The sequence below is a fragment of the Schistocerca piceifrons genome, chromosome 5 (genome assembly GCF_021461385.2).
Source record: "Schistocerca piceifrons isolate TAMUIC-IGC-003096 chromosome 5, iqSchPice1.1, whole genome shotgun sequence".
NCBI lineage: Eukaryota > Metazoa > Arthropoda > Insecta > Orthoptera > Acrididae > Schistocerca > Schistocerca piceifrons.
In genome coordinates, this window is record NC_060142.1 from 126,725,634 (window position 1) to 126,747,042 (window position 21,409).

Below are 21,409 nucleotides of genomic sequence, written 5' to 3' on the forward strand. Positions count from 1 at the left end.
AAAAGACCTATTATGGTAATATCAGGTGTCCATCGTCAAACCTTACGTAATTTAACTTTTTGAGAAACTAGGCTTCATAATAACAGCATCACGGTGCACATACTCTTATTTTGGAGAACAATTTACAGTTTGAAAATAACAGAAGCATCCGTAGACATAACACTAGGATCAAAACTGGCTTCTATCCACAGTGTAGCCGTATTCTTGCACAGAGAGGAAGAAAGCATGCAATTGTAAACATATTTTACCACCTCCCTCATGAATATAAGATGCTGACACGCAGTGGAAGATTTTGAAAAATAAACTAAAATACTTTCTCTTCCATAGATGAATTTTTAAATAGATGATATATTTTGAGTTGCTTATATTAAATTTTATTGTATAGTAAGATTAAAGTAAAAGTACAATTATGCAAATGGTCAGGCTGTAGCCATACATTCACTGAGAAAGTGTGTGTTATTTGTAGCGTTATTAACATGTTCCGTGAGTTTTCCTGTGGAATATGTATACAACAAAATAAAACTAAAATTTCGTCACCTTCCCTATAATTGTTTCCACTTCCTTTTTACTGAAAGTCTTGTGAATAAAATACCCATTTTGCACAATGCCTAAACTGTTCTGTTCCTCGTTATTTTGTGTTATTAATTACTAAGTTTCATTTTGTTGCAGAGTCGGAGATAAAAGAGCTGCTGCTGTCTGTAAATATTTTCGTGACATGGTGGCGCACACAGTTGCTTATAGGGAGAAAAATAACATTACTAGGAAAGATTTCATGGATCTTCTGATACAACTGAAGAACAGAGGATACCTCGACGGTGAAAAGATTGATAATGGAGACAGTACTAGCAAAGAAGTTTCGCAAATGGGTATGTGTCTTGTCTTTTGTAAGAAGCACTGCATATTATTTCTTCCTGGCCTATGTCTGGCAGGTATAGGGTGTAAAACTTGAACACTATTCGTTGTAAGATAGATAATAACAGCAAACTTCAGATTCAGTAAACAACTGTATCCATATCCGCTTACAGCCTGTAAAGGAACTATGAAGTCTGTGGAAGATGATAATCAGTATTATAAGTCTGGTACTAAATATGCTTCCAAATAAATTCTTTGAAGGACGTGGGGTTAATTTAATTTTTATTTTCTACTGCCACGAACTACGATAGATTGTTTGTTTAAACATATCTAAATTGCTGGGTAACTTCAACCCTTAAAGCTCTGTAACTTTTTTTCTGCCAGACGATAGCTATCCTTTTTTCATTTTTAACTTATTCAAAGAGATGTACAAAGTATTTATCAGGTTTGTGCATAAGTTAGTAGCGTTTCTCCATAAGTTTAATAAACACAACAGATGCATATAGCAGAGCCTTTAGTCATCAGTAGTATCTGCTCCTTCACTTTTTACAACAGACCTCCAACAATGTGGTAACTTTTTCGATTCTGCGACTGTAGAAATCACGTAGTTTTGAGGCGAAAAACTCCATGTGAATGTTCGGAGCTCATTTTCGTACGGGAAGGAAGTTCCTTGAAGGTCGTTCGGTAGAGATGTGAAAACATGAGGCGCAAGATCAGATAAATAAGATGTGTGCTAACTGCCCAGCTCAACTGCTGTAAGTATTGAGTCAGCTAGCAGAGTGCGGGAGGGCGTTATCATGGAGTAGCATCACTTCAAACAATCTTCCTGATTGTCGTTGTCGGACTGCGTCTGCAAGACGTCTCACATGTCGAAAATAAATGTCAGCAGTGATGGTTACGTCTCGGGGAAGTAATTCGTAATACAGCACAGCGTTGCTATTCCACCAGACGCATAACGTTATCTTTTGTGGACGCACACAGGTCTTTGTACGGCGAGTTGCTGCTTTTTTTTATCTCAACCATTCCTTTCTTTTCCTTTTGCTAGCGTAAACACACCATTTCTCGTCACCAGTAACGGAATGGTTGGCGTTGTTCACGAGCCAATTTATGGTGAGCAAGCAGAGATGTACACATGACCAGCCACTGATTTTTCATGATTTTGGCTTAGAGAATGCAGTACCCGTACATCCAATTTTTCAACCTTCCCAATGCATATAAATGTCGTGTCATGGTGGAATAATCATAGTTCATCATATTTGCCAGTTCCGAAGTACACTGATATGGAATCATTATTGATTAATGCGTTAAAACGAACTTCATCAATTCCCGAAGGCCTTCCTCAAAATGGAAAGTCACTAATGCCAAAACGATCCTCGTTAAAACAAGAAAACCATTATCTTGCCGTGATTTGTCCAACGGTATTATCCTCATGCACGGCGCAAATGTTTATGGCTGTCTCTGCTGCCGTCACCTCTCTGCTGAACTCAAACAGAAAAATATGTCGGAAATATTCCGATTTCTCCACTAGGTACTCCATTTGCTAGTGTCCATGGCTCCACTGAGTATCTCCTGATGATAACATGTAAACTCAAATAGCAACAGTTCAAATGGGTCTGAGCAGTACGGGACTTAACTTCTGAGGTCATCAGTCCCCTAGAACTTAGAACTACTTAAGTCTTAAACCTAACTAACCTAAGGACATCACACACAATCATGCCCGAGACAGGATTCGAACCTGCGACCGTAGCGATCGCGCGGTTCCAGACAGTAGCGCCTAGAACCGCTCGGCCACACCGGCCGCCATAGCAACAGTGAACTACAAATAAATGATAATCGATTAATAAGCCATAGCAACCGGAATACCAGCAGGCATAACATAAACGCCACGAACTTATACATCAGCAAAATATATCCCATAACCTAGCAGTCATTCATCTGATGCTGTCCTTTTGCACACTTGAGTAAATGCACATTGACTCATCACATCATTTTATCCCTACAGAATTCACAATGGACGACGTAGCGGCGCAGGCGTTTATCTTCTTTGGAGCGGGTTTCGAGACATCTTCATCAACTATGAGCTTTGCTCTCCACGAATTGGCGTTCAACCTACACATTCAAACGAAGTTGCAAGAGGAAATAGATTCAATCCTTAAGGAGAACGGCGGAGAGATTTCATATGAAGCGCTTTCCAAAATGTCTTACCTTGACAAAGTAGTATCTGGTAAGTAAATTCATCTCTGAAAACAAATCAGTATTTGTAAATATTTTTCATTTTATTGTTTACCATAAACCATATTACTGATTTTCCACCACGCTGTGTTCTTTTGTAGTAAAACATTGCTTGAATTAAATTTGTTCTTCTGTGGTTAGCTAAAAGTTTGCTACTGAATATAATAGAAGTTCTGAATTATAGTGCGTAGTTCTCATTTTGGTTTATGAAAGTGGGCTTCCCACAGGAGTAAGTGTTGCGGTACGTGTTGTGAATCTAGGAACCACTGCTTTAATAGTGCTGTACTTAATCAGCCATTTTTTGAACATTAAGTTCCGTATAGATATTCTCACTTCTAATTTGATCTCATAAAAACTCTGGGTTGGTCTGTAGCAAAAATTTCTGCTGTTTGTATGCTCCTCTTACTTTTTTTGTCTTAATGTCACTGCCTTTTCATAAAACAAAGCAGATTTAGATATGGTATTCTGCTTTTTGTTTTTAAGATGTTTCCCTATACGTATTCCACAGTGACCACTAATGCATTCGTCTTATTATACTTCTCGATATTAAATTCGACGTCAGCTCTGTAGACATACTGCAGTCCAAACATCTGATGAAGTTACGTGTTGTATTATTTCCTCTGTTTTAGCCATCTGTAAATATTTTCCATCTGTAGCAACTGTTTTCGGTTTACTGATCTAATTTCCATATTACACATGCCTGGTATTTTATTCAAGTTTGTAAGTTGTCTTTAATGCATACTATCATCCACGAACAAGACTGACGAAATTTTGTTGTTAAATGGTTCAAATGGCTCTGAGCACTATGGGACTTAACATATGTGGTTATTCCCCAAGTATATTTCTTCTGGCTTCATCTCTTGACATTCTTGCACGACTTCATTTTGTCGAAGTCAAATAATAAATGTGACAGACCACAATCTTACCTTAAAGAGTTGATAACTGCTACAAATTTCTTAATGCCCTAAAATACACTGTCTGTTTTACCATATGGGATCTAATGGCACTGATTATTTTTTTTTCAGTGAGCTATGTAATAGCATTGGTCTTACAACATTCCAGAGACCCTGAGGAAGTATCCACCAGTGCCTCTCTTGAACCGGGAGCCCAACAAGGAGTACAAGATTCCAGATAGCGACGTCGTGCTGGAGAAAGGAACCCCGCTCTCCATCTCGGTGCTGGGTCTCCATCGTGATCCCAAGTACTACCCGGACCCTGAACACTTCGACCCTGAGAGGTTCTCCGAACAACAGAAGGCCCAGAGACAGCCTTACGTCTACCTACCATTCGGAGACGGACCACGCAATTGTATAGGTCGGTATCTACCTGACTTTAAAGAAATAGCTGTATTAGTTTTCGACGGCACCATACTTCGTAATCCGCTCTCTGTTATGCACTCTCTGTACTTTGAAGTTTCGTGAAACCAGAATCTTTTCTTAAATTCATGTTGATGTAGACATTTGCTAGACCTATTGGAACTTTTATAAAAGATAAGTAGACAATAATTACTAATTTCTCATATGAAGCATCTGTATTGGTCTCTTTGAATCCATCCACATAGGATTAAGATAACTGGTAAACAAATAAAACGTTAAGTTCACAATACAGTATATGCAATGTGATATACATTACGGCATTCATCTTATTTGCTGCCCTTCTCCATAGAGTAATAGAATTTTTAATACTTGTAATGTCTTCTACTACCTTTTTGAACAAAAAAGTGATTATTTCATAGCATTAGTTGTTAAAGATAAAGAAATTGACAATAGTCACTAAGTGTTGACCTAAGTGTTGTTCTTTTTGGAACGTGGGGTGTTTGCCTGGAATCCACTCAGACTGCAAGAAGAGGCTATTGTAGTTGAACTTAGAAGCACTTTACTAGTACCAGTGGTAGTGATCATGTGTAATCTTATGGGTATCATAAAATTGGTCAGGTGCAAGTAGTTCTGAAGGTCGCATACGAACGTAATCATCCGTATAGGCAGTTGTCCAGCCTGGCAATCGGGAATCTCAACAGTTTTGCCTGTTACTACATTCATACTGGCAAGATATTGGTCCTGGGAATTCCAAGACTTCCGAGAAAGTTTTAATTTTATGTGTGAATTCTAATAACAAACGACAAAAGAATTACATATTTGTCTGATATAAGTACAAATGACAATGTACTAATTTTTTTCTTTACTTATACTGTGAAACCTTGCCTCTCGCCAAATTTCATTATTCTAGGTGAACGGGAACTACTAAATAGGTTTTACTGGATGAATTTGCATATGTCAAAATATGCGACATAAATAGGGCATATTTTAACTTCAGTCTTTTGAAACCGACAAGGTACCTTAGATCTTAGTAGGAGACATAAATTTCAACCTGATACATGAACCACTTTCTGAGAAAAAGAGTTTCTTAAAGTCGGACAGATGGACGAGAAATGGATCCTGCAATTGTCCTGTTTTTACCGACCCAGGTATGGAAGTCTATAATGTGGGACTGGGTAATACGCAGATAGAAATAGCATGTTAATAGTAAACGTTGACCAAAGACGTACAAACGTACTTTTAAGAATAATACCTTTACTTGTTGTAATGTATGATGAGAAAATGCGCAAGTGTCCCTGTTTTATATATAGGGCTGAATGTAGGGCTATAATTTGGGACCCAGATTATTATCATTAAATGAAGTACTCTTGAAATAAAAGATCACTTCTTACATGGAACAGCCCAGTACAGAGCTATCGAATCCTAACATCTTGTCTCTTGAAGAATGAAAGCAATAAAAAAGTGCGTAAAATGTTTGCCCGCGCTGAAACACTCACGATCGTAACCGTCCGAAATACGTTAGTGCGCCACGCTCTTTTTGTTGCATGGAAAGAGTTGCAATTTATTCGGCTGTGTCTGAATTCCGCAAGTTAGGTGAGAAGCACAGCACACACAAAGTCTCAGCGGTGGCTGGCTGAGCCCTACACTAAAGAGCCCTACCATAAAATGGGTCGCCGGCCAAAGTGGCCGTGCGGTTCTAGGCGCTGCAGTCTGGAACCGCGAGACCGCTACGGTCGCAGGTTTGAATCCTGCCTCGGACATGGATGTGTGTGATGTCCTTAGGTTAGTTAGGTTTAACTAATTCTAAGTTCTAGGGGACTAATGACCTCAGAAGTTGAGTCCCATAGTGCTCAGAGCCTAAAGTGGGTCCACCTGTTTGTAGCTGCTGGTTGGCCCACACCAGAGACTCTGCCGCCTGCCTTCCTAGATCCTCAAGTTGCGCTCGTGTGGGTGGCACGTGCAGCAACTTTGAAAGAAACGATAGGCCTTAGATGATGCTGGTTGGCGAGAAAAGAAGTAAAAGACGGATCTGGTAAAATGAGACTATGTTGCTGAGGCCCTGGCTTACATTGGTATGACATTCAAATCGAAGATAGAAGTCAGGAAGCCCTGACGGAAGCTACTAATTCCGAATCATCGCCTTACCAACGGAGTCTACGAACTAGCGACGGCAGAGGGAGATGATTCGGCGGGTGAGCATTAAGACACATCTTCTGTCGTGCTTGTACAAAATACACTGCCACCCAGGGCTTTATGCATCAAGCGCCAGGATCCTTAAGATATTGTGAAACACCATTAACTATAACATACTCGACAGTATTACGTTTACGCACTCAGTCGCGATCATAACACCATCCGCAACGTACACAGCAAGATTGTGAGCAAGGCCCTACTTATCAGTGCCATTCAAACTAAGCTTTCTTCTTCTGATCTATCCACGTCTGAGTCTGTAGTTACTGTCATCATTCAGAATAAAACGTTCATCCATCAAACATCCATGGCATCGCACATGATTTTATTTTGCAAGATCAGATGAACTACCCACAAAGCTTGTTGCGACTCAGGTTGAGCGGCCTCCAGCTACATGGTAGCAAACCCCCCTCTGCTTCTAACAAGGGAACGCTACTCCTATTTGTAAATTCTCCCCCACCCCCTCCCATGACGTCACACACCGACTCTTCGTAACATCTGTAATTAGACACCTTTATTAGCACCAACAGTGAGTCCTGCTGACAGTCATGCAGAGCAAGTCTTGCGAGGAATTTAGAATGTACCTTTCTCAACCAAAGCGAAGTTTTACTGTCTGATTTTTTTCCACCCTGCAGGGACAGGGAGGAGTCCATTCTGCTGTTTCCATGGTGTGCCTCTCCCCTCAAACTGCCGCTTACTTTTCAGTTTAGATGGAAGTATTCCTACGCAAACCCTCCACAATGTTTGCGAGGCCTCCCTCTTCACTCGGGACACGGCTTTCTCCAACCGTTAGTGGACTCCCTTTTCCCGCGACCTTAAATAACAATGGCTAAACATGGCTTCACAAACCTCAACGAATTCTGCTGTTCTGCTCGATTAAAAATTACGTTACACTCAAACCAAATGTTGGATTTAGATGTGGGCTGCATCAATAAATTGCAAAATTCCAGCTGCATGATTTACGACTGTTTGTACAATAAGTTATGCTTTTCTTCAACTTCAAGTTTTACACAAGATTATTTTTTCATATCAACGTGGACATGGAAATGACATGTCACTGTAACCTCACAAGGATGTGTAGGATATTGTTCTGAGTGTCATACACGAAAACGTCTGTTAAAATTATTTGAAGTCGTGACTTGATATAATGGTAGGATAAAACCGCAACGTTTAAATTTATCAACATAATTCCCAGAGTCAAGTTATTGAAAGTCTGCACAGTGACACTCTTTAAGAGGCTCCAAAACGCATGCCATATTTTTATCACAATTTTCTTACATATCCGAAAATATTCGATGTCCACAGTTTTGTCATCTTATGCAGATAAGAGAATTGAGTGACGTTGACTGGGCTCAGCTGCATAGCCAAGTAACCCCGATCCTTTTTTTATTACTCTTCATTCCCTGTCCTTAAAGGTAAACCGGGTTGTTTCGGCAATAATCCATTGAAGAATGAGAGACTATGCAACAAATCCCAGATGAGTTGACAGTGGGGCACGGGGAATCCCAGTCCGAGTGGGAATCATTTGAGAGGGGATTCCACATTCTGGCATTTGCCTCAGAACCAAGGAAAACCTTCAGGAAACATTGGTCGGAATGAGGTGTGGGAGACATTTTTAATTTAATGTACCTTCCAGAAAAAAATGTCAAGATTAGAGTGTTTGAGTGTGTATTTGCTCATGTGTATACCGAGTAAAGTCGGTGACTTGCTTGACTTTTAAATTGCATGACAAATTTCCTGCGTCTTATACATACAACAGGAGTGAACTTCGTACAGAATGATTGTTGATTTTCACTGCATTCTCGTAATGAAAAATCAAACCTCTCCTTGCCGCCCCATTTGTGCAGCTACCGACTCCCTCAATTCTTCCTAAAAAGACATATCTCTTTCATTTGCTTCAGTGTAAAGCGCATCTTCCTATCTATTAAAATTTGCCCGTAGGAATCTTGAAAACTAACACAATTTTGCTACCAATAGATCTGTGAGATTCTTCAAAAATTCCTACAGCCGGCGTCATAAGTCTGATGGACCTCAAACTTGGCACGCCTAAACTGTTTAAACTGTCTTATACAATCCAATCAGTAATTTTGACCACCAATCAAAAGTGCTACTAGATAATCTACACTGATAGACCAGAAATGGAAAGAATCACGAATAACTCAAAAACTGCTTCTCCGATTACCAGATGGCGTTAATCCCAGGTATATAATGCGCTAACTCACCACTCACGTCAGATATGGTGTTGGCAGCTTTAATCCATAGCGCAACTCAGTTTCAATCAAACATGATAAAATGCTAAATACTCGCAAAATATTGGTCACAAGAGAATGGGGTATTTAGACACCGTGAATACATATCTCTAGCCAAAATAATAGGTTATGATAGAAAAGCAAATCCATGACATTTGATGACATATTATTACTCATTTGTGGTTCAACTTCATTATCTAGATGGTTAGGTCCATGGTTGCATTCGGCTTCTTTTGTCATGTGCCTAAATAGTAGATGAAGTGTTTACCTTGGCGTTAAATAGTTAGTTGTAACTTCCAAAGAAAATCAAACCCTAGCATTGAGGTAGTATTACAATTTCAATCGGTGTCATTAATATTCTGACAGCTACACACATTTCTTGTGAGCTACTCATCATGTCTCCACCTTAACTATCCACACACAGCTCCCCTTCAGCCGAGGCAGCTTATTTTAACCGGTAGCTGATGATATCACTGTTCAAAGGTCAGACGATATACACTTCAGGATGATATAACTTATCACTAATTCTGTCCTTCAGTGATCGACAACAACAATACAAAAGGGAGTCCCTGACAGAGGTCTGGTCTGCAAGTATGGCAACGATATTGATAAGGTATTTATTGTACCTTCTCATACGAGGTGCTACAAACATAGAAAATAAAATTTGCCCTAATAGTGTCAAAATAAAAGTGACTGGAATGTTATCTTCATGCAAGTCAAACAACAGCATGTGATTCAGAAAATATGAATGGGAAGTCTCATTTTATCGAAGCAACATGTATGCAAAGCAGCCGAATTGGTGTTTATATTTTGATGTTTAAATTGTTACATATTAAATAAAGTATCAACTTGTATGGGGAAACTACTTGTTAGAACCGAGGCATTTTTACCTTCTATGTCAATATAGTTTGTAACCTCCCCACCATAATTTTTAAAGAAAGGACGATGCTAATTAGAAATGCTGATGGACATTGCTCTATGCGTAACCTGCCCACCATGAAATGTACTGACAATGGCAACAAAAATGTGAAATTCGCAATCTGACTCAAATATAAATTCCTGATGAAAAATTAAAGTCCATTCAGTGATAAGGAAATTCAATTAAACCGAAATATCGGTCTTTGGCCCTGTGTAAAACAATCAGAATTAAAGTCTTACCTCAGAATAAATCGATGTCACATATCTGCTCTTGTTGTTGCGCACCGCTTGGAGGAACTGCATTGCAAATAATAATATTTCCTTTTTTTGTGATTCTAGTGAAATTTTTCTTCAAAAGAAGTGGAATGAAATGGGAAGTGCAACGAAATCTTTAGTTCAATAAAAAATTAAATTTTCGAGAAAATGCTTTTGAAATAAAAATTATTATTGGGGAACTTGTTGGAGAATAGTTACAATAAATAAAATTTTTCATTATCTAATGATTATATTAATTAACAGTATACCTTATTCACCATCTTGACCAGTGTTGCCGACCGCCTACATCATACAACCGCACTGGGCTGCTACTACTGACCGACCGCTCTGCATGACGACTACAGACTGAGTACTGCTCTCAACTAGACAGAGCTACAGACTCGCAACGACTACTGACCGACTCGCAACGACAACTGTACTGCACTGGCCTACTACTGACAGAGAACCGCTCGCAACACTCGCGCGGTCAAGCGCATACTCTCTGGTCACAGATGCTACAATGCCTCGCCATCGCTGCTATGTTACATACGTGTTTCATATAACCCTCCACTGGGGGGGCAAAAATTTGGCAGCGATGGTGAGTCATTTGGACTTGCCAAGCGCGGCAAAATTTTTCTTTAATTAACAAAATTCTATAACTTACAGAGTATTTAAATGTTGTGCACACGCACTAAGTACAAAATATATCAGACAAAGACAAAATGTGAGTACAAAACATAGTAGCAAATCAGAAAAGTATATACAAATTATTTGACAGATAAAGTGCACAGGCACTGAAAAAATTCTTTAGCATATTCAGAACAAATAAACAGACTGGCAAGAATAATTAGATGTAGTACATAAAGTATATGTTGTGCACACGCACTAAGTACAAAATATATCAGACAAAGACAAATAGCAAATCAGAAAAGTATATACAAATTATTTGACAGATAAAGTGCACAGGCACTGAAAAAATTTTTTAGCATATTCAGAACAAATAAACAGACTGGCAAGAATAATTAGATGTAGTACATAAAGTATATGTTGTGCACACGCACTAAGTACAAAATATATCAGACAAAGACAAAATGTGAGTACAAAACATAGTAGCAAATCAGAAAAGTATATATAAATTATTTGACAGATAAAGTGCACAGGCACTGAAAAAATTCTTTAGCATATTCAGAACAAATAAACAGACTGGCAAAAAATATTATGTTGACAAGTGACATAAGTGTACTCGCATTGGAGTTCAGCGAATCGAAAAATGTACAACCTATGAACATAAATGATGTTACCAAAAAATTTTTTCTTTATGTGACAAGAATCAGGATAGGAAAGGGAAGGATTGCATCATGGTTGTAGCACTTTAGATTGCACACAGCTGCTCTGAAAGTCCATATCTTTCCACTGAAGTACAACACCAAGTGACACAACTTGAAGTTCTTTTCCCATCAGAATTTATCAGTGTAGCCAAGACACTGAACTGTCGTAGTAATGTTCCATGTTTTCATTTTGGCAGTACATTACGTACACCAAACAGTGGGACCATAATAACGTCTTCATTGCTCACGGTGGTGGACAGCATGTCGTGTCAACACCACACTCTTACAAGGCACACCAACGTAGAATTAGTGCAAAACCAAATATAGTGCTCCATGATCACTGGGATAAACAGGACAAATGGACATTGCAGTAATTCAGGGTAGTCAGCTTATGAGGTGAAGGACATAAAGTCACATAATATCGACAATTACAGACTTAATTAGTAGTTTGTGGCATTCATAGCCTAGTTATTGAACATTTCTGTACCAAGTATGTAGCATTACAGAAAAACGTTCATTAATTGTTTTACATAGAATCAGTAGCCTTCTTTTCCTGGTTACAAAGTATTATGAAATAATCGCATTCTTTTCAGTTACAGAGTATAATTAAGAATCATTAACCTTCTCCTAATTACAGTTAATTAATCATTTGTCATTCCAATAATAATCATTAGCCTTTTCCTAATTACAGTTAATTAATCATTTGTCGTTAATTAATCATTTGTCTAATTACAGATAATTACTCATTTGTCGATAATTAATCATTTGTCTAATTACAGTTAAGTAATCATTTGTCTAATTACAGTTAATTAATCATTTGTCGTTAATTAATCATTTGTCTAATTACAGTTAATTAATTAATCATTTGTCATTTCAATATAGTAAGAATTATTAGCCTTAATTAATTACAAAGCATTATTAAACAGTACCATAGTTAATTAATTATGTGTCATTCCAATCTATTAAGAATCATTAGTCTTTTCCTAATTACAAAGCATTATTAAACAGTCACATTCATTTCAAATTACAAAGTATCAACATTGGAAACAAGAGCTAATCAATGGCATAATTAATAACAATTCGTGGAGTGACATTAATTATTGGCACTCAGTGGCCAGCAAGTATTGAATAGAATCATCATTCAGTATTATTCAGATTATTACGAAGTCATTATTAAAAATCAGTTAATTACAGTCAAATCATTAATAATCACAGGCATTATAAGTGGTATCATTACAATAAACAGTGGCAGTTATTAGCTAGTGACAAAGCATCATTTTGAATATAGTCTCATTAAGAGGTCATTACTCAAGTGCCATGCTATTCAGAGTTGATCAGTATTATTCAGAATTTTCTCAAACTGGTATCACTATTTGGGACTGTTAATACATTTTATATATTTTTTTTTTTTTTTTTTTTTGTTAGCAATGCATTGCGTTGGGATCGATAATTAATTGCTGAAACATAACACTATTTGCTTTTGACCTATTGCAGCAAATGAGGATAGGTAACGTCATTCGTCATGAGTCAGCTGTAGCAAGATTATGTAACAAGGCAGTACATGTGATCACATTTAGAAGTGATAAACACAAATGGGTAAAAAATAAAAATGCAAGTACTAGAACAGGTATAATAACTAACAGGTTTAGTAAGTGTCATGAAAAACTTCTCCTGGAAAAAATACAAAAACGGATTATTGACCTGAAAGAAGAAACGCACACTATGCTGAAAAGTAGTGAACTTCGAATTAACAGGCAGTGAAGCGTGTATAAAAATGTGTTCCATAGCTGTCCTTTCCAAAACTTTCAGTCATCTTACTATGCAATGTAACACCTGCTGTCAAAGCAAACCGCAACAAATACTTAAATAACTACGTAGCATAAATACATTACTTCAACATTATTCTCATCTGTAAAGAAAAAAAAAAGACTTCATTATCCATATCATCATAACTTCACCATTATCATCACCTGTAAAGAAAAACTTCATTATTCATAATACCATATCCTTCATCATTATTCATCAGTATTCACTATCATCTGCAAAAAATCACTTCATTACTCATTACATAACTATTCCTTATCACTAGCATATTTCATCACTAAAACTAAGATGTGTAGTTCTCTCTGACAGCCTGCATCAATCACCTTGTATTCTGAAAGAAAAAATTAGTTAAGACTGCTATTCTGTGATGAGTATAGTATATTCTTGTTAATGCTTGTTAATCCTGATCCATTTACTCTTCCTCATAAAGTTATTGCATCTCCTTTCGTTTATTCCGTAGGTGAAATTCCCATTTATGTTAAATTTATTTCTTAGAATCATCATTCCTTTCTGAAATTGATGAACAAAGATTAATGTCTTGCACTTAAATCCTATACCCACTAAATAATGACTGGTTTATGGTGACACAATTAACCATACAGCATAACATGACAGAAAACGTAATATGTCAAAAACATTGACAGTGTTCAAATGCAAAAATATACACAGAATAATACAATGCAGCAGCAAAAAAAAATGTGAAACAGTCACGATGTTGAGATGTCATAAGGCAAAAAAAATGTCAAAGTCGACTGGTGTGTGTTATATCTTAACTATTTCATAGTGCATACAAACAAAACTGGAGTACAATCATATACACAAAAAAGTAGAAAATGTGCACGGTCTGATGTGTAACGACAAGAAAAGCGACCTGCTAACCTTACCTTGCCGGGCACTTGCCAAGAAAAAATACGATAATCATCAGTAATTAGTCAGGTGAATTAATTGCATTAGTAAATGGCATCATAGTGTGTTGAATCATACAGTGGTTTCACTCAATAAACGGTTTAATGTTTGAGATATGGTGATTGCCTTTCGATTTTCTGGTTCTCAAAGTTTCGACGTGTACAACATTGGGGTGAGGGATGCTGCGAATCCGATATGGACCTGCGTATAGAAGTTCAAATTTACTGCACTTACCTTTTAATTTACTGGATAAATAGTGTGTACGTACTAGTATCTTCTGTCCAACGTGAAAGTCGCGGCGTGTACAAACCTGTTTTTGCTGTCTTCTCCGGCGCTCTGCGGCACGTTTGATGTTGTTCAGCGCAATGTCAATTATTTCGTGGTGTCGTAGGCGACGACTTTTGGGAAATTCTATTAATTCTTTAATTTTGTTCGGTGGTTCAACGTTTTTCAGTATAACAGTCGGAGATAGCATAGTGGATTCATTTGGTATGGAATTAATTACATCTTGGAATGAGAGTATGTATATATCCCAATCAATATGTCTTTTGTGGCAGTATATTCTACACAGTTTACCAATTTCCTTCATTAATCTTTCACAGGGGTTCGAAGAAGCGTGGTACTTGGATATATAGATCGGAGAAATGTTTCTGGCTCGTAACATGCGTGTCCATACGCTACTACGGAATTGAGATCCATTGTCAGAAATTACTTTCATTACATGCCCTACATGAAATAGAAAATGTTTTACAAATGCATTTGAAACAGTTTTGGCAGTAGCTTTGCGTAACGGAGTGAAAGTAACAAATTTTGAAGTGAGCTCAACAGCGACAAAAATGTAGCAAAAACCTCTGTTAGTTCTCGGAATCGGACCAAAAATATCTACTGCGGCCATGTGCCTTAATTTAACAGGTATAATGGGATATAACGGAGGAATATGTGAAGTGGTGTCTGATTTAGCTTTCTGGCAAATTTTACAAGACGCTAAAACTCGTCGTATACGTTTCTCCATGTTGGCAAAATAACAGTTCTGTCTCAGTATAAGAAAACATTTTCTTGCTCCGTAATGTGCGTAACTTAAATGAGTGTACCAAATTAGTTTGTTAACCAGTTCGTCAGGAATGCATAATAACCAATTGTTGCTGTCAGGATGAGAGCGGCGAAACAGAATGTCATTGCGTACAGTGTAGTGGTTTCTAATCGTAACATTATTCTTATCTTGCCAAAGCTGTTTAATTTCTTTCCACACATTGTCTTTATTTTGTTCTTGTGCTATGTCCTGTAATGACGATGAAATAAAATTTTCAAAAGCAACTTGCTGAATGTACATGATACTGAAATTTGTTTTGCAGAAGTTGGTTGCTACGTCTTGCTGATTGTTGCCGAGAGAACGCGATAGTGCGTCTGCTATAACATTTTGCGTGCCGGGAATATGAACAATCGTAAAATTAAACTCTTGTAAATATAGTTTCCATCTACTTAATCTGTCGTGAGTAAATTTAGCTGAAAGCAAAAATTGTATTGCTCTGTGGTCTGTGTAGACGGTGGTATGTCTGCCGTAAAGAAAATGCCTAAATCTCGTAAAAGCCCATACAACACATAATGTTTCCAATTCTGTAACAGAATAATTTCGTTCAGCGGGTGACAAAATGCGACTTGCAAATGCGATGTTTTTAATTACTATAGAACCATCTTCTTCTATTTCCTGGAAAATGTGTATGCCTAAAGCGGTGTTGGAACTGTCGGTAGCAATGGAAAAATTTCTCGTAAGATCTGGGTGCGATAAAAGTGGAGCATTCAACAAAGCATGTTTCAAATAACATTCTCGTGAACAAAATTCTGCGTGTCAAAAGTAATGTTTGCGTTACTGTAATATGCAATCTGTGCTGTATCTGGTTAAAATCTATCGTACGTGTTATTATTTACGGGAGAATGTTGTGGCATATCCACTATATGAACTGTTCTGTTATTTCTTATTGACGTGTTACGCTATAGATGACACCTATTGTCTGTTTCATTCGTGATAATACGTTGTTGCTAATGTTCTTGCTGCTCATAATATCGACTGTTAGTAAATGTACGCTGAAAATTGTGCTCGTTATTTTTACGTCTGTCAAGATAGTAATTTCTATACGGCGTATTGCTATGCGAGTTGAAATAGTGTGTTGTCTGTGCGTAGTTATTTCTTTGCTGCCATGCGTTACTATTTGTTGGAGCTGGGACTATACATGCACGCGGCGAAACATTAAAGTTTGCTTGACCTTGTACACTGCATTGTTGGTTAGGTATGCTAAGCGGTTGACTTTTATGCTGCTGTGGTGAAAAACATCTATTGTTAGCAAAATGTGGTTTGCTATTGCTGATAATTTTACACATACTGATGATTACGATTTTTATCTGTTATTTAAGTTCTCGTGATTCTGGAGTGCCTAATGAAAATTGTCACATTCGCTAAAAATTTGTCACATCGGGTTTTCATTACTCGTTTCTTAATTCTACAAAGAGCAATAGTTAAAGAGCAGTTTTGATAGATATAAAGGATAGTAGAAGAGAAGGCAGCAGTGCAGAAAACTAAAGATGAAATAGCACTACTACAGCTCGGGGCCCTATGCTCGCTACGGCACATATTCATTAAAGCGTAATGAATCCCCTGAGGTCTATGACGCACTGCAAATCAATTTTAGCTTTTGCGTTACAGGCAATGGCGGTAAAAATTCAGAAATAAATTGCTGTCTGCATGCTAATTCCAATTTCTGCATAATAGATAATGCTGATGAAAATACAATAGCAAATTGTCGCATCTGGTTCAAAGCTAGTTTTTGCATTACAGGCAATAGCGGTGAAAGCATAAAAACAAATTGTCGTATACAGCTCAAAGCGTGTATCTGTGTTCTCCCATTATTAAATTCCTTACATTTTCTTACAAATGCAAATTGCTCGAAATCTACGTTCTCGTCACTTAGTTTGATAATACGTTCAGGTTTGTGTGTGAATTTGTTTGTCTGTGTCATTCCGTACTTCAAGTTACGTAGCTTTTCAGATTTTACGTCGTGTGGCTTTTCGGATTTTAAGTCGCGTAGTTGCTGTAAATTGCTCACATTATACGTGTTGCGCGAGTCTGACGGATGTTCGCGAAGTGGCGTCTGCTGTGATGTGTTATTAACTGAAGTGTTTTTCATCTCTGTTACTTCTTGTTGTAAATTTGATAACTTCCTACGTAACGTGTTGTTAGATGAATCGATCTCATTAATTGTCTGCTGTAAATTTTGAAATTCAGGCGTTTGGATAAATGAAACCGGTGCAGTATCGTCTGATTTATTGTCATTAGTATTTTCGATAACATCAATACGACTGGCCAATTCATCATATTTTTCAGTCAGTATTATAACCTGATCATCGGTTTTAGAATCAGACGCATTAATCTGTTTTTGCAACTTGCGCGTAGTTTCGCTCCGTTTTTTAACATCTCCTTTGATAACATCACAATCCTGTGTTAGATCTAATTGTTCGAATCTATCTGTCACTGTTTGAATATTTACTGTGTGTGTATCTGTTTTTGATTTAAGGTCAGAAATTTCATCCCGTAATTCCGCGTTCAATTGTTCTATGGTATTAATTTTGTCAGACACTGTAGTAATATTATTGTCTACATACGTCTTCGCTTTCGCGAATATTTTACGTTTGTCCTCTTGTCTTTGTGCAGTGATTGTTTCCATAACCTGACGTTTGACTTTGTTTTGATCCTGAATAAATCTGCGGAAACGCGTATCACTGTTCTGTATGTGCTGATTAAAGCGCTCGTTAATCTGAGTGTTCTGCTGTTCGAATTTCGCGTCTATCTTTGCGTCCATAGTGCGCGAAAGTTCTACCGTCATTGCTCTAAACTCGTCCCGTAATTGTGTAGCTTTTTCAGAGCACTGTTTGGCGACTCCGCTAATTTCGTCTCTGAGTGTATCTGTCGCGGCTGTTTGCATTTCCCTTAATTCTTGCGCAACCGACTTTATTTCTTCGCTATTTTTTTGTGAACAAGCCTCAATTTCCACGCGCAACTGTTCCTTCGTGTCATGGCACTGCGCGGCAACGGCTGTAATTTGTTCACTAAGTTGTTTGAAATTTTCGTCATTATTGTCAAGTTTTTCATTTAAGTGTTTGTTATCTTCCCTAAGTTGTTTGACCTGTTCATTGAGTTGTTGTTTGAGATTTTCGTTATCTTGTTTGTTCTGTTCCCTAAGTTGTTTAAAATCTTCACTCTGTTGTCTGACCTGTTCACTAAGTTTGTCTTGTTTTTCGTTCTGTTGTTTGAAATTTTCCCGCAAAAATGCCATAATTGGATCCGATTCAAAATTAGCATTTCTATTCTCTGTGCTGTTCAATGGTCGATCTGGAATTGTCTCTTTTTGCGTGACCATTTGGTCATTCTGTAATTTACAAAAAGGTTTGCCAGTTAAACATACACTGTCAGTCCCTATTTCGGAATTAAATAAATCCGTCGTACTTTCACTACACTGACCATTTTCATTCGAAAAATTTGTTTGTATGTTACTTGAATTTTCCAAATCGGGTGTGTTAAGCTCGGCAGCGCTCATTGCAATAGAGCGTCCCGCGTCATCAATTGTCGTCAAATTAACAGACGAGACAATTGGGTTCGTTTGTTCATCATTAAGGTAAAAGTCATCATTAATGGTTGGAATGCACTGATTGTTAGTGAACGCAGGATTGTCATCATTACGTTGCGTATCACAATTACTATCGGTCAGGTTGTTTAAGTCGGTAATTTCATTCACAATACTTCGCGATACACTATTCACAGTCTTTCGCGGCATTTTTACAATAGTCAAAATTTTTCACAAAACAAATCAACACAATGCAAAAGCAACACAAATACAACAAAGCAACAAATTGCCGTTGACCTGTAGAGAGAAAGTCACAATATTATTAAAAGCGTTGCGCTAAATCCTAATTATATCTAAGCAAACAAGAGCAGATATCTGACTGTTGTTCAAAAGACTCTCAACGAAATACGATCCTGGACTGGGTGTCGCCAAGTGTAACCTCCCCACAGAAATTTTAAAAGAAAGGACGATGCTAATCAGAAATGCTGATGGACATTGCTCTATGCGTAACCTGCCCACCATGAAATGTACTGACAATGGCAACAAAAATGTGAAATTCGCAATCTGACTCAAATATAAATTCCTGATGAAAAATTAAAGTCCATTCAGTGATAAGGAAATTCAATTAAACCGAAATATCGGTCTTTGGCCCTGTGTAAAACAATCAGAATTAAAGTCTTACCTCAGAATAAATCGATGTCACATATCTGCTCTTGTTGTTGCGCACCGCTTGGAGGAACTGCATTGCAAATAATAATATTTCCTTTTTTTGTGATTCTAGTGAAATTTTTCTTCAAAAGAAGTGGAATGAAATGGGAAGTGCAACGAAATCTTTAGTTCAATAAAAAATTAAATTTTCGAGAAAATGCTTTTGAAATAAAAATTATTATTGGGGAACTTGTTGGAGAATAGTTACAATAAATAAAATTTTTCATTATCTAATGATTATATTAATTAACAGTATACCTTATTCACCATCTTGACCAGTGTTGCCGACCGCCTACATCATACAACCGCACTGGGCTGCTACTACTGACCGACCGCTCTGCATGACGACTACAGACTGAGTACTGCTCTCAACTAGACAGAGCTACAGACTCGCAACGACTACTGACCGACTCGCAACGACAACTGTACTGCACTGGCCTACTACTGACAGAGAACCGCTCGCAACACTCGCGCGGTCAAGCGCATACTCTCTGGTCACAGATGCTACAATGCCTCGCCATCGCTGCTATGTTACATACGTGTTTCAAGTTCAATTATTTGAATAGCTTGTCTCTAAAAATTAAGTGCTACAGTGTTTGCAGATGATGTTAAGCGGGGTAAGTTGTCCCTCACAAAATGTATACCACTCCGAATAAAAGGCGGTTCTGACAATCAATAAATGTAAATAACAACAGGCATAATGTCTACACAGGAAAACACAAGTGAAAACCTGAAAAGTTTGTTGTTGTCATTGTGGTCTCCACTCCAAAGACTGATCTGATGCATCTCTTAACGCTAAGTCATCTAATGCAGGTCGGTTCATCTTTGCATAACTACAAAACTGCACATACATCTGAAACTGCTTAGCATAATCAAGTATTAATCTCCCTGCCCAACAGCTCTTATTCTTCTCAGCTGTGAATTTGTGTTGATAATGATCTGTGGTAACCAGTGCCACTAAAGTACCGCCAGTCAGCTTTAATCGAATTTCTCTGATCATGTTGCAGGTATGAGACTTGGACTGCTGCAGGTCAAGGTTGGGCTGGTGTGTCTGCTGTCCAAGTACAATGTGCGGCCCACAGAGAAGACGCGAGAAACCTTGGAGTACAACGCCAGGACTGTAATACTTCTACCTAATGGCGGCATTCAACTTCGACTGGAGAAGAGGTGCAGTTGATGGGGACACTGACACAAAGACGGATTTACTGAAGTCGGGTGTGGCTCTGAAACGACGCAGGGGGGACGCTTAAAGAGCACGTAATTTCACTGTGTTATGCAAGATTCTCAGAAATATTTTCCTCACACCAGGCGTTATAATGGTCTAAAAAGTGTTCAGAGATTTTCATGTGTTCACCTGCTCTTCGTGACAGAACTGATTTCGGTCAAAGCTATTATAATAATACTTGACAATTATAATCGCAGTTCATCACAGAAGGATTTCCTTAACCATATCTGTACTGCGTATGAGTTACTGTGGCCGAATACTCACGCACAAAGCTCGTTGGTTTTATGCAGAGTAATCACGTAGCCTCAAAAAAATCATTAACATCGTTTCTCGTTTTTTCATCATCTATTTGAAATACTTGTAGCATTTTTATACATGTTGTATCAATCTATTTTGTAAATAAAAATCATTTTAACGCAAATTGACTGAATTTTGACAGGAAGAGAAGACGTTGCCTTCTGTTTATTCCTTGACACAGACTCGAGTACAGGTTTGTAAATGTTTCACAGTTCATCCTATACAAAACTGAGTGCTTACTCCTCTCTTCAGGTGATTTACGATTTATAACGTAGATATACCTAATTTTGAGTAACAGTTAACAGCTACACATGAAATGACAATTTCGATTAATTTGATTATACTAAGTAATGAAGATCAAAACTTATGTCACTAAGCAAATAAAAAGGAAAAGAATGGATGAGAGAAAAATGAAACAACTAGTCGTAACATGTCTAAGAATTTGGGTGACAATCTTGAGACTATGGTGTATGTACACTGAGGGAGAGCAATTGTT

General features: G+C 37.7%; 1 protein-coding gene across 1 annotated transcript in view; it reads left to right on the forward strand.

Annotated features, from left to right (window-relative positions):
- The window catches only part of LOC124798145 (cytochrome P450 6k1-like), a 104,044-nt gene extending 83,007 nt beyond the window's left edge, over positions 1 to 21,037 (forward strand). Inside the window, exons 5-8 of the mRNA XM_047261424.1 lie at positions 670 to 866; positions 2,855 to 3,076; positions 4,147 to 4,398; positions 20,399 to 21,037. Coding sequence (XP_047117380.1) covers positions 670 to 866; positions 2,855 to 3,076; positions 4,147 to 4,398; positions 20,399 to 20,568 — 841 coding nt within the window. The 3' untranslated portion in view covers positions 20,569 to 21,037. The remainder of the gene's footprint in view (positions 1 to 669; positions 867 to 2,854; positions 3,077 to 4,146; positions 4,399 to 20,398) is intronic.
- The last annotated feature ends 372 nt before the right edge of the window (positions 21,038 to 21,409 follow it).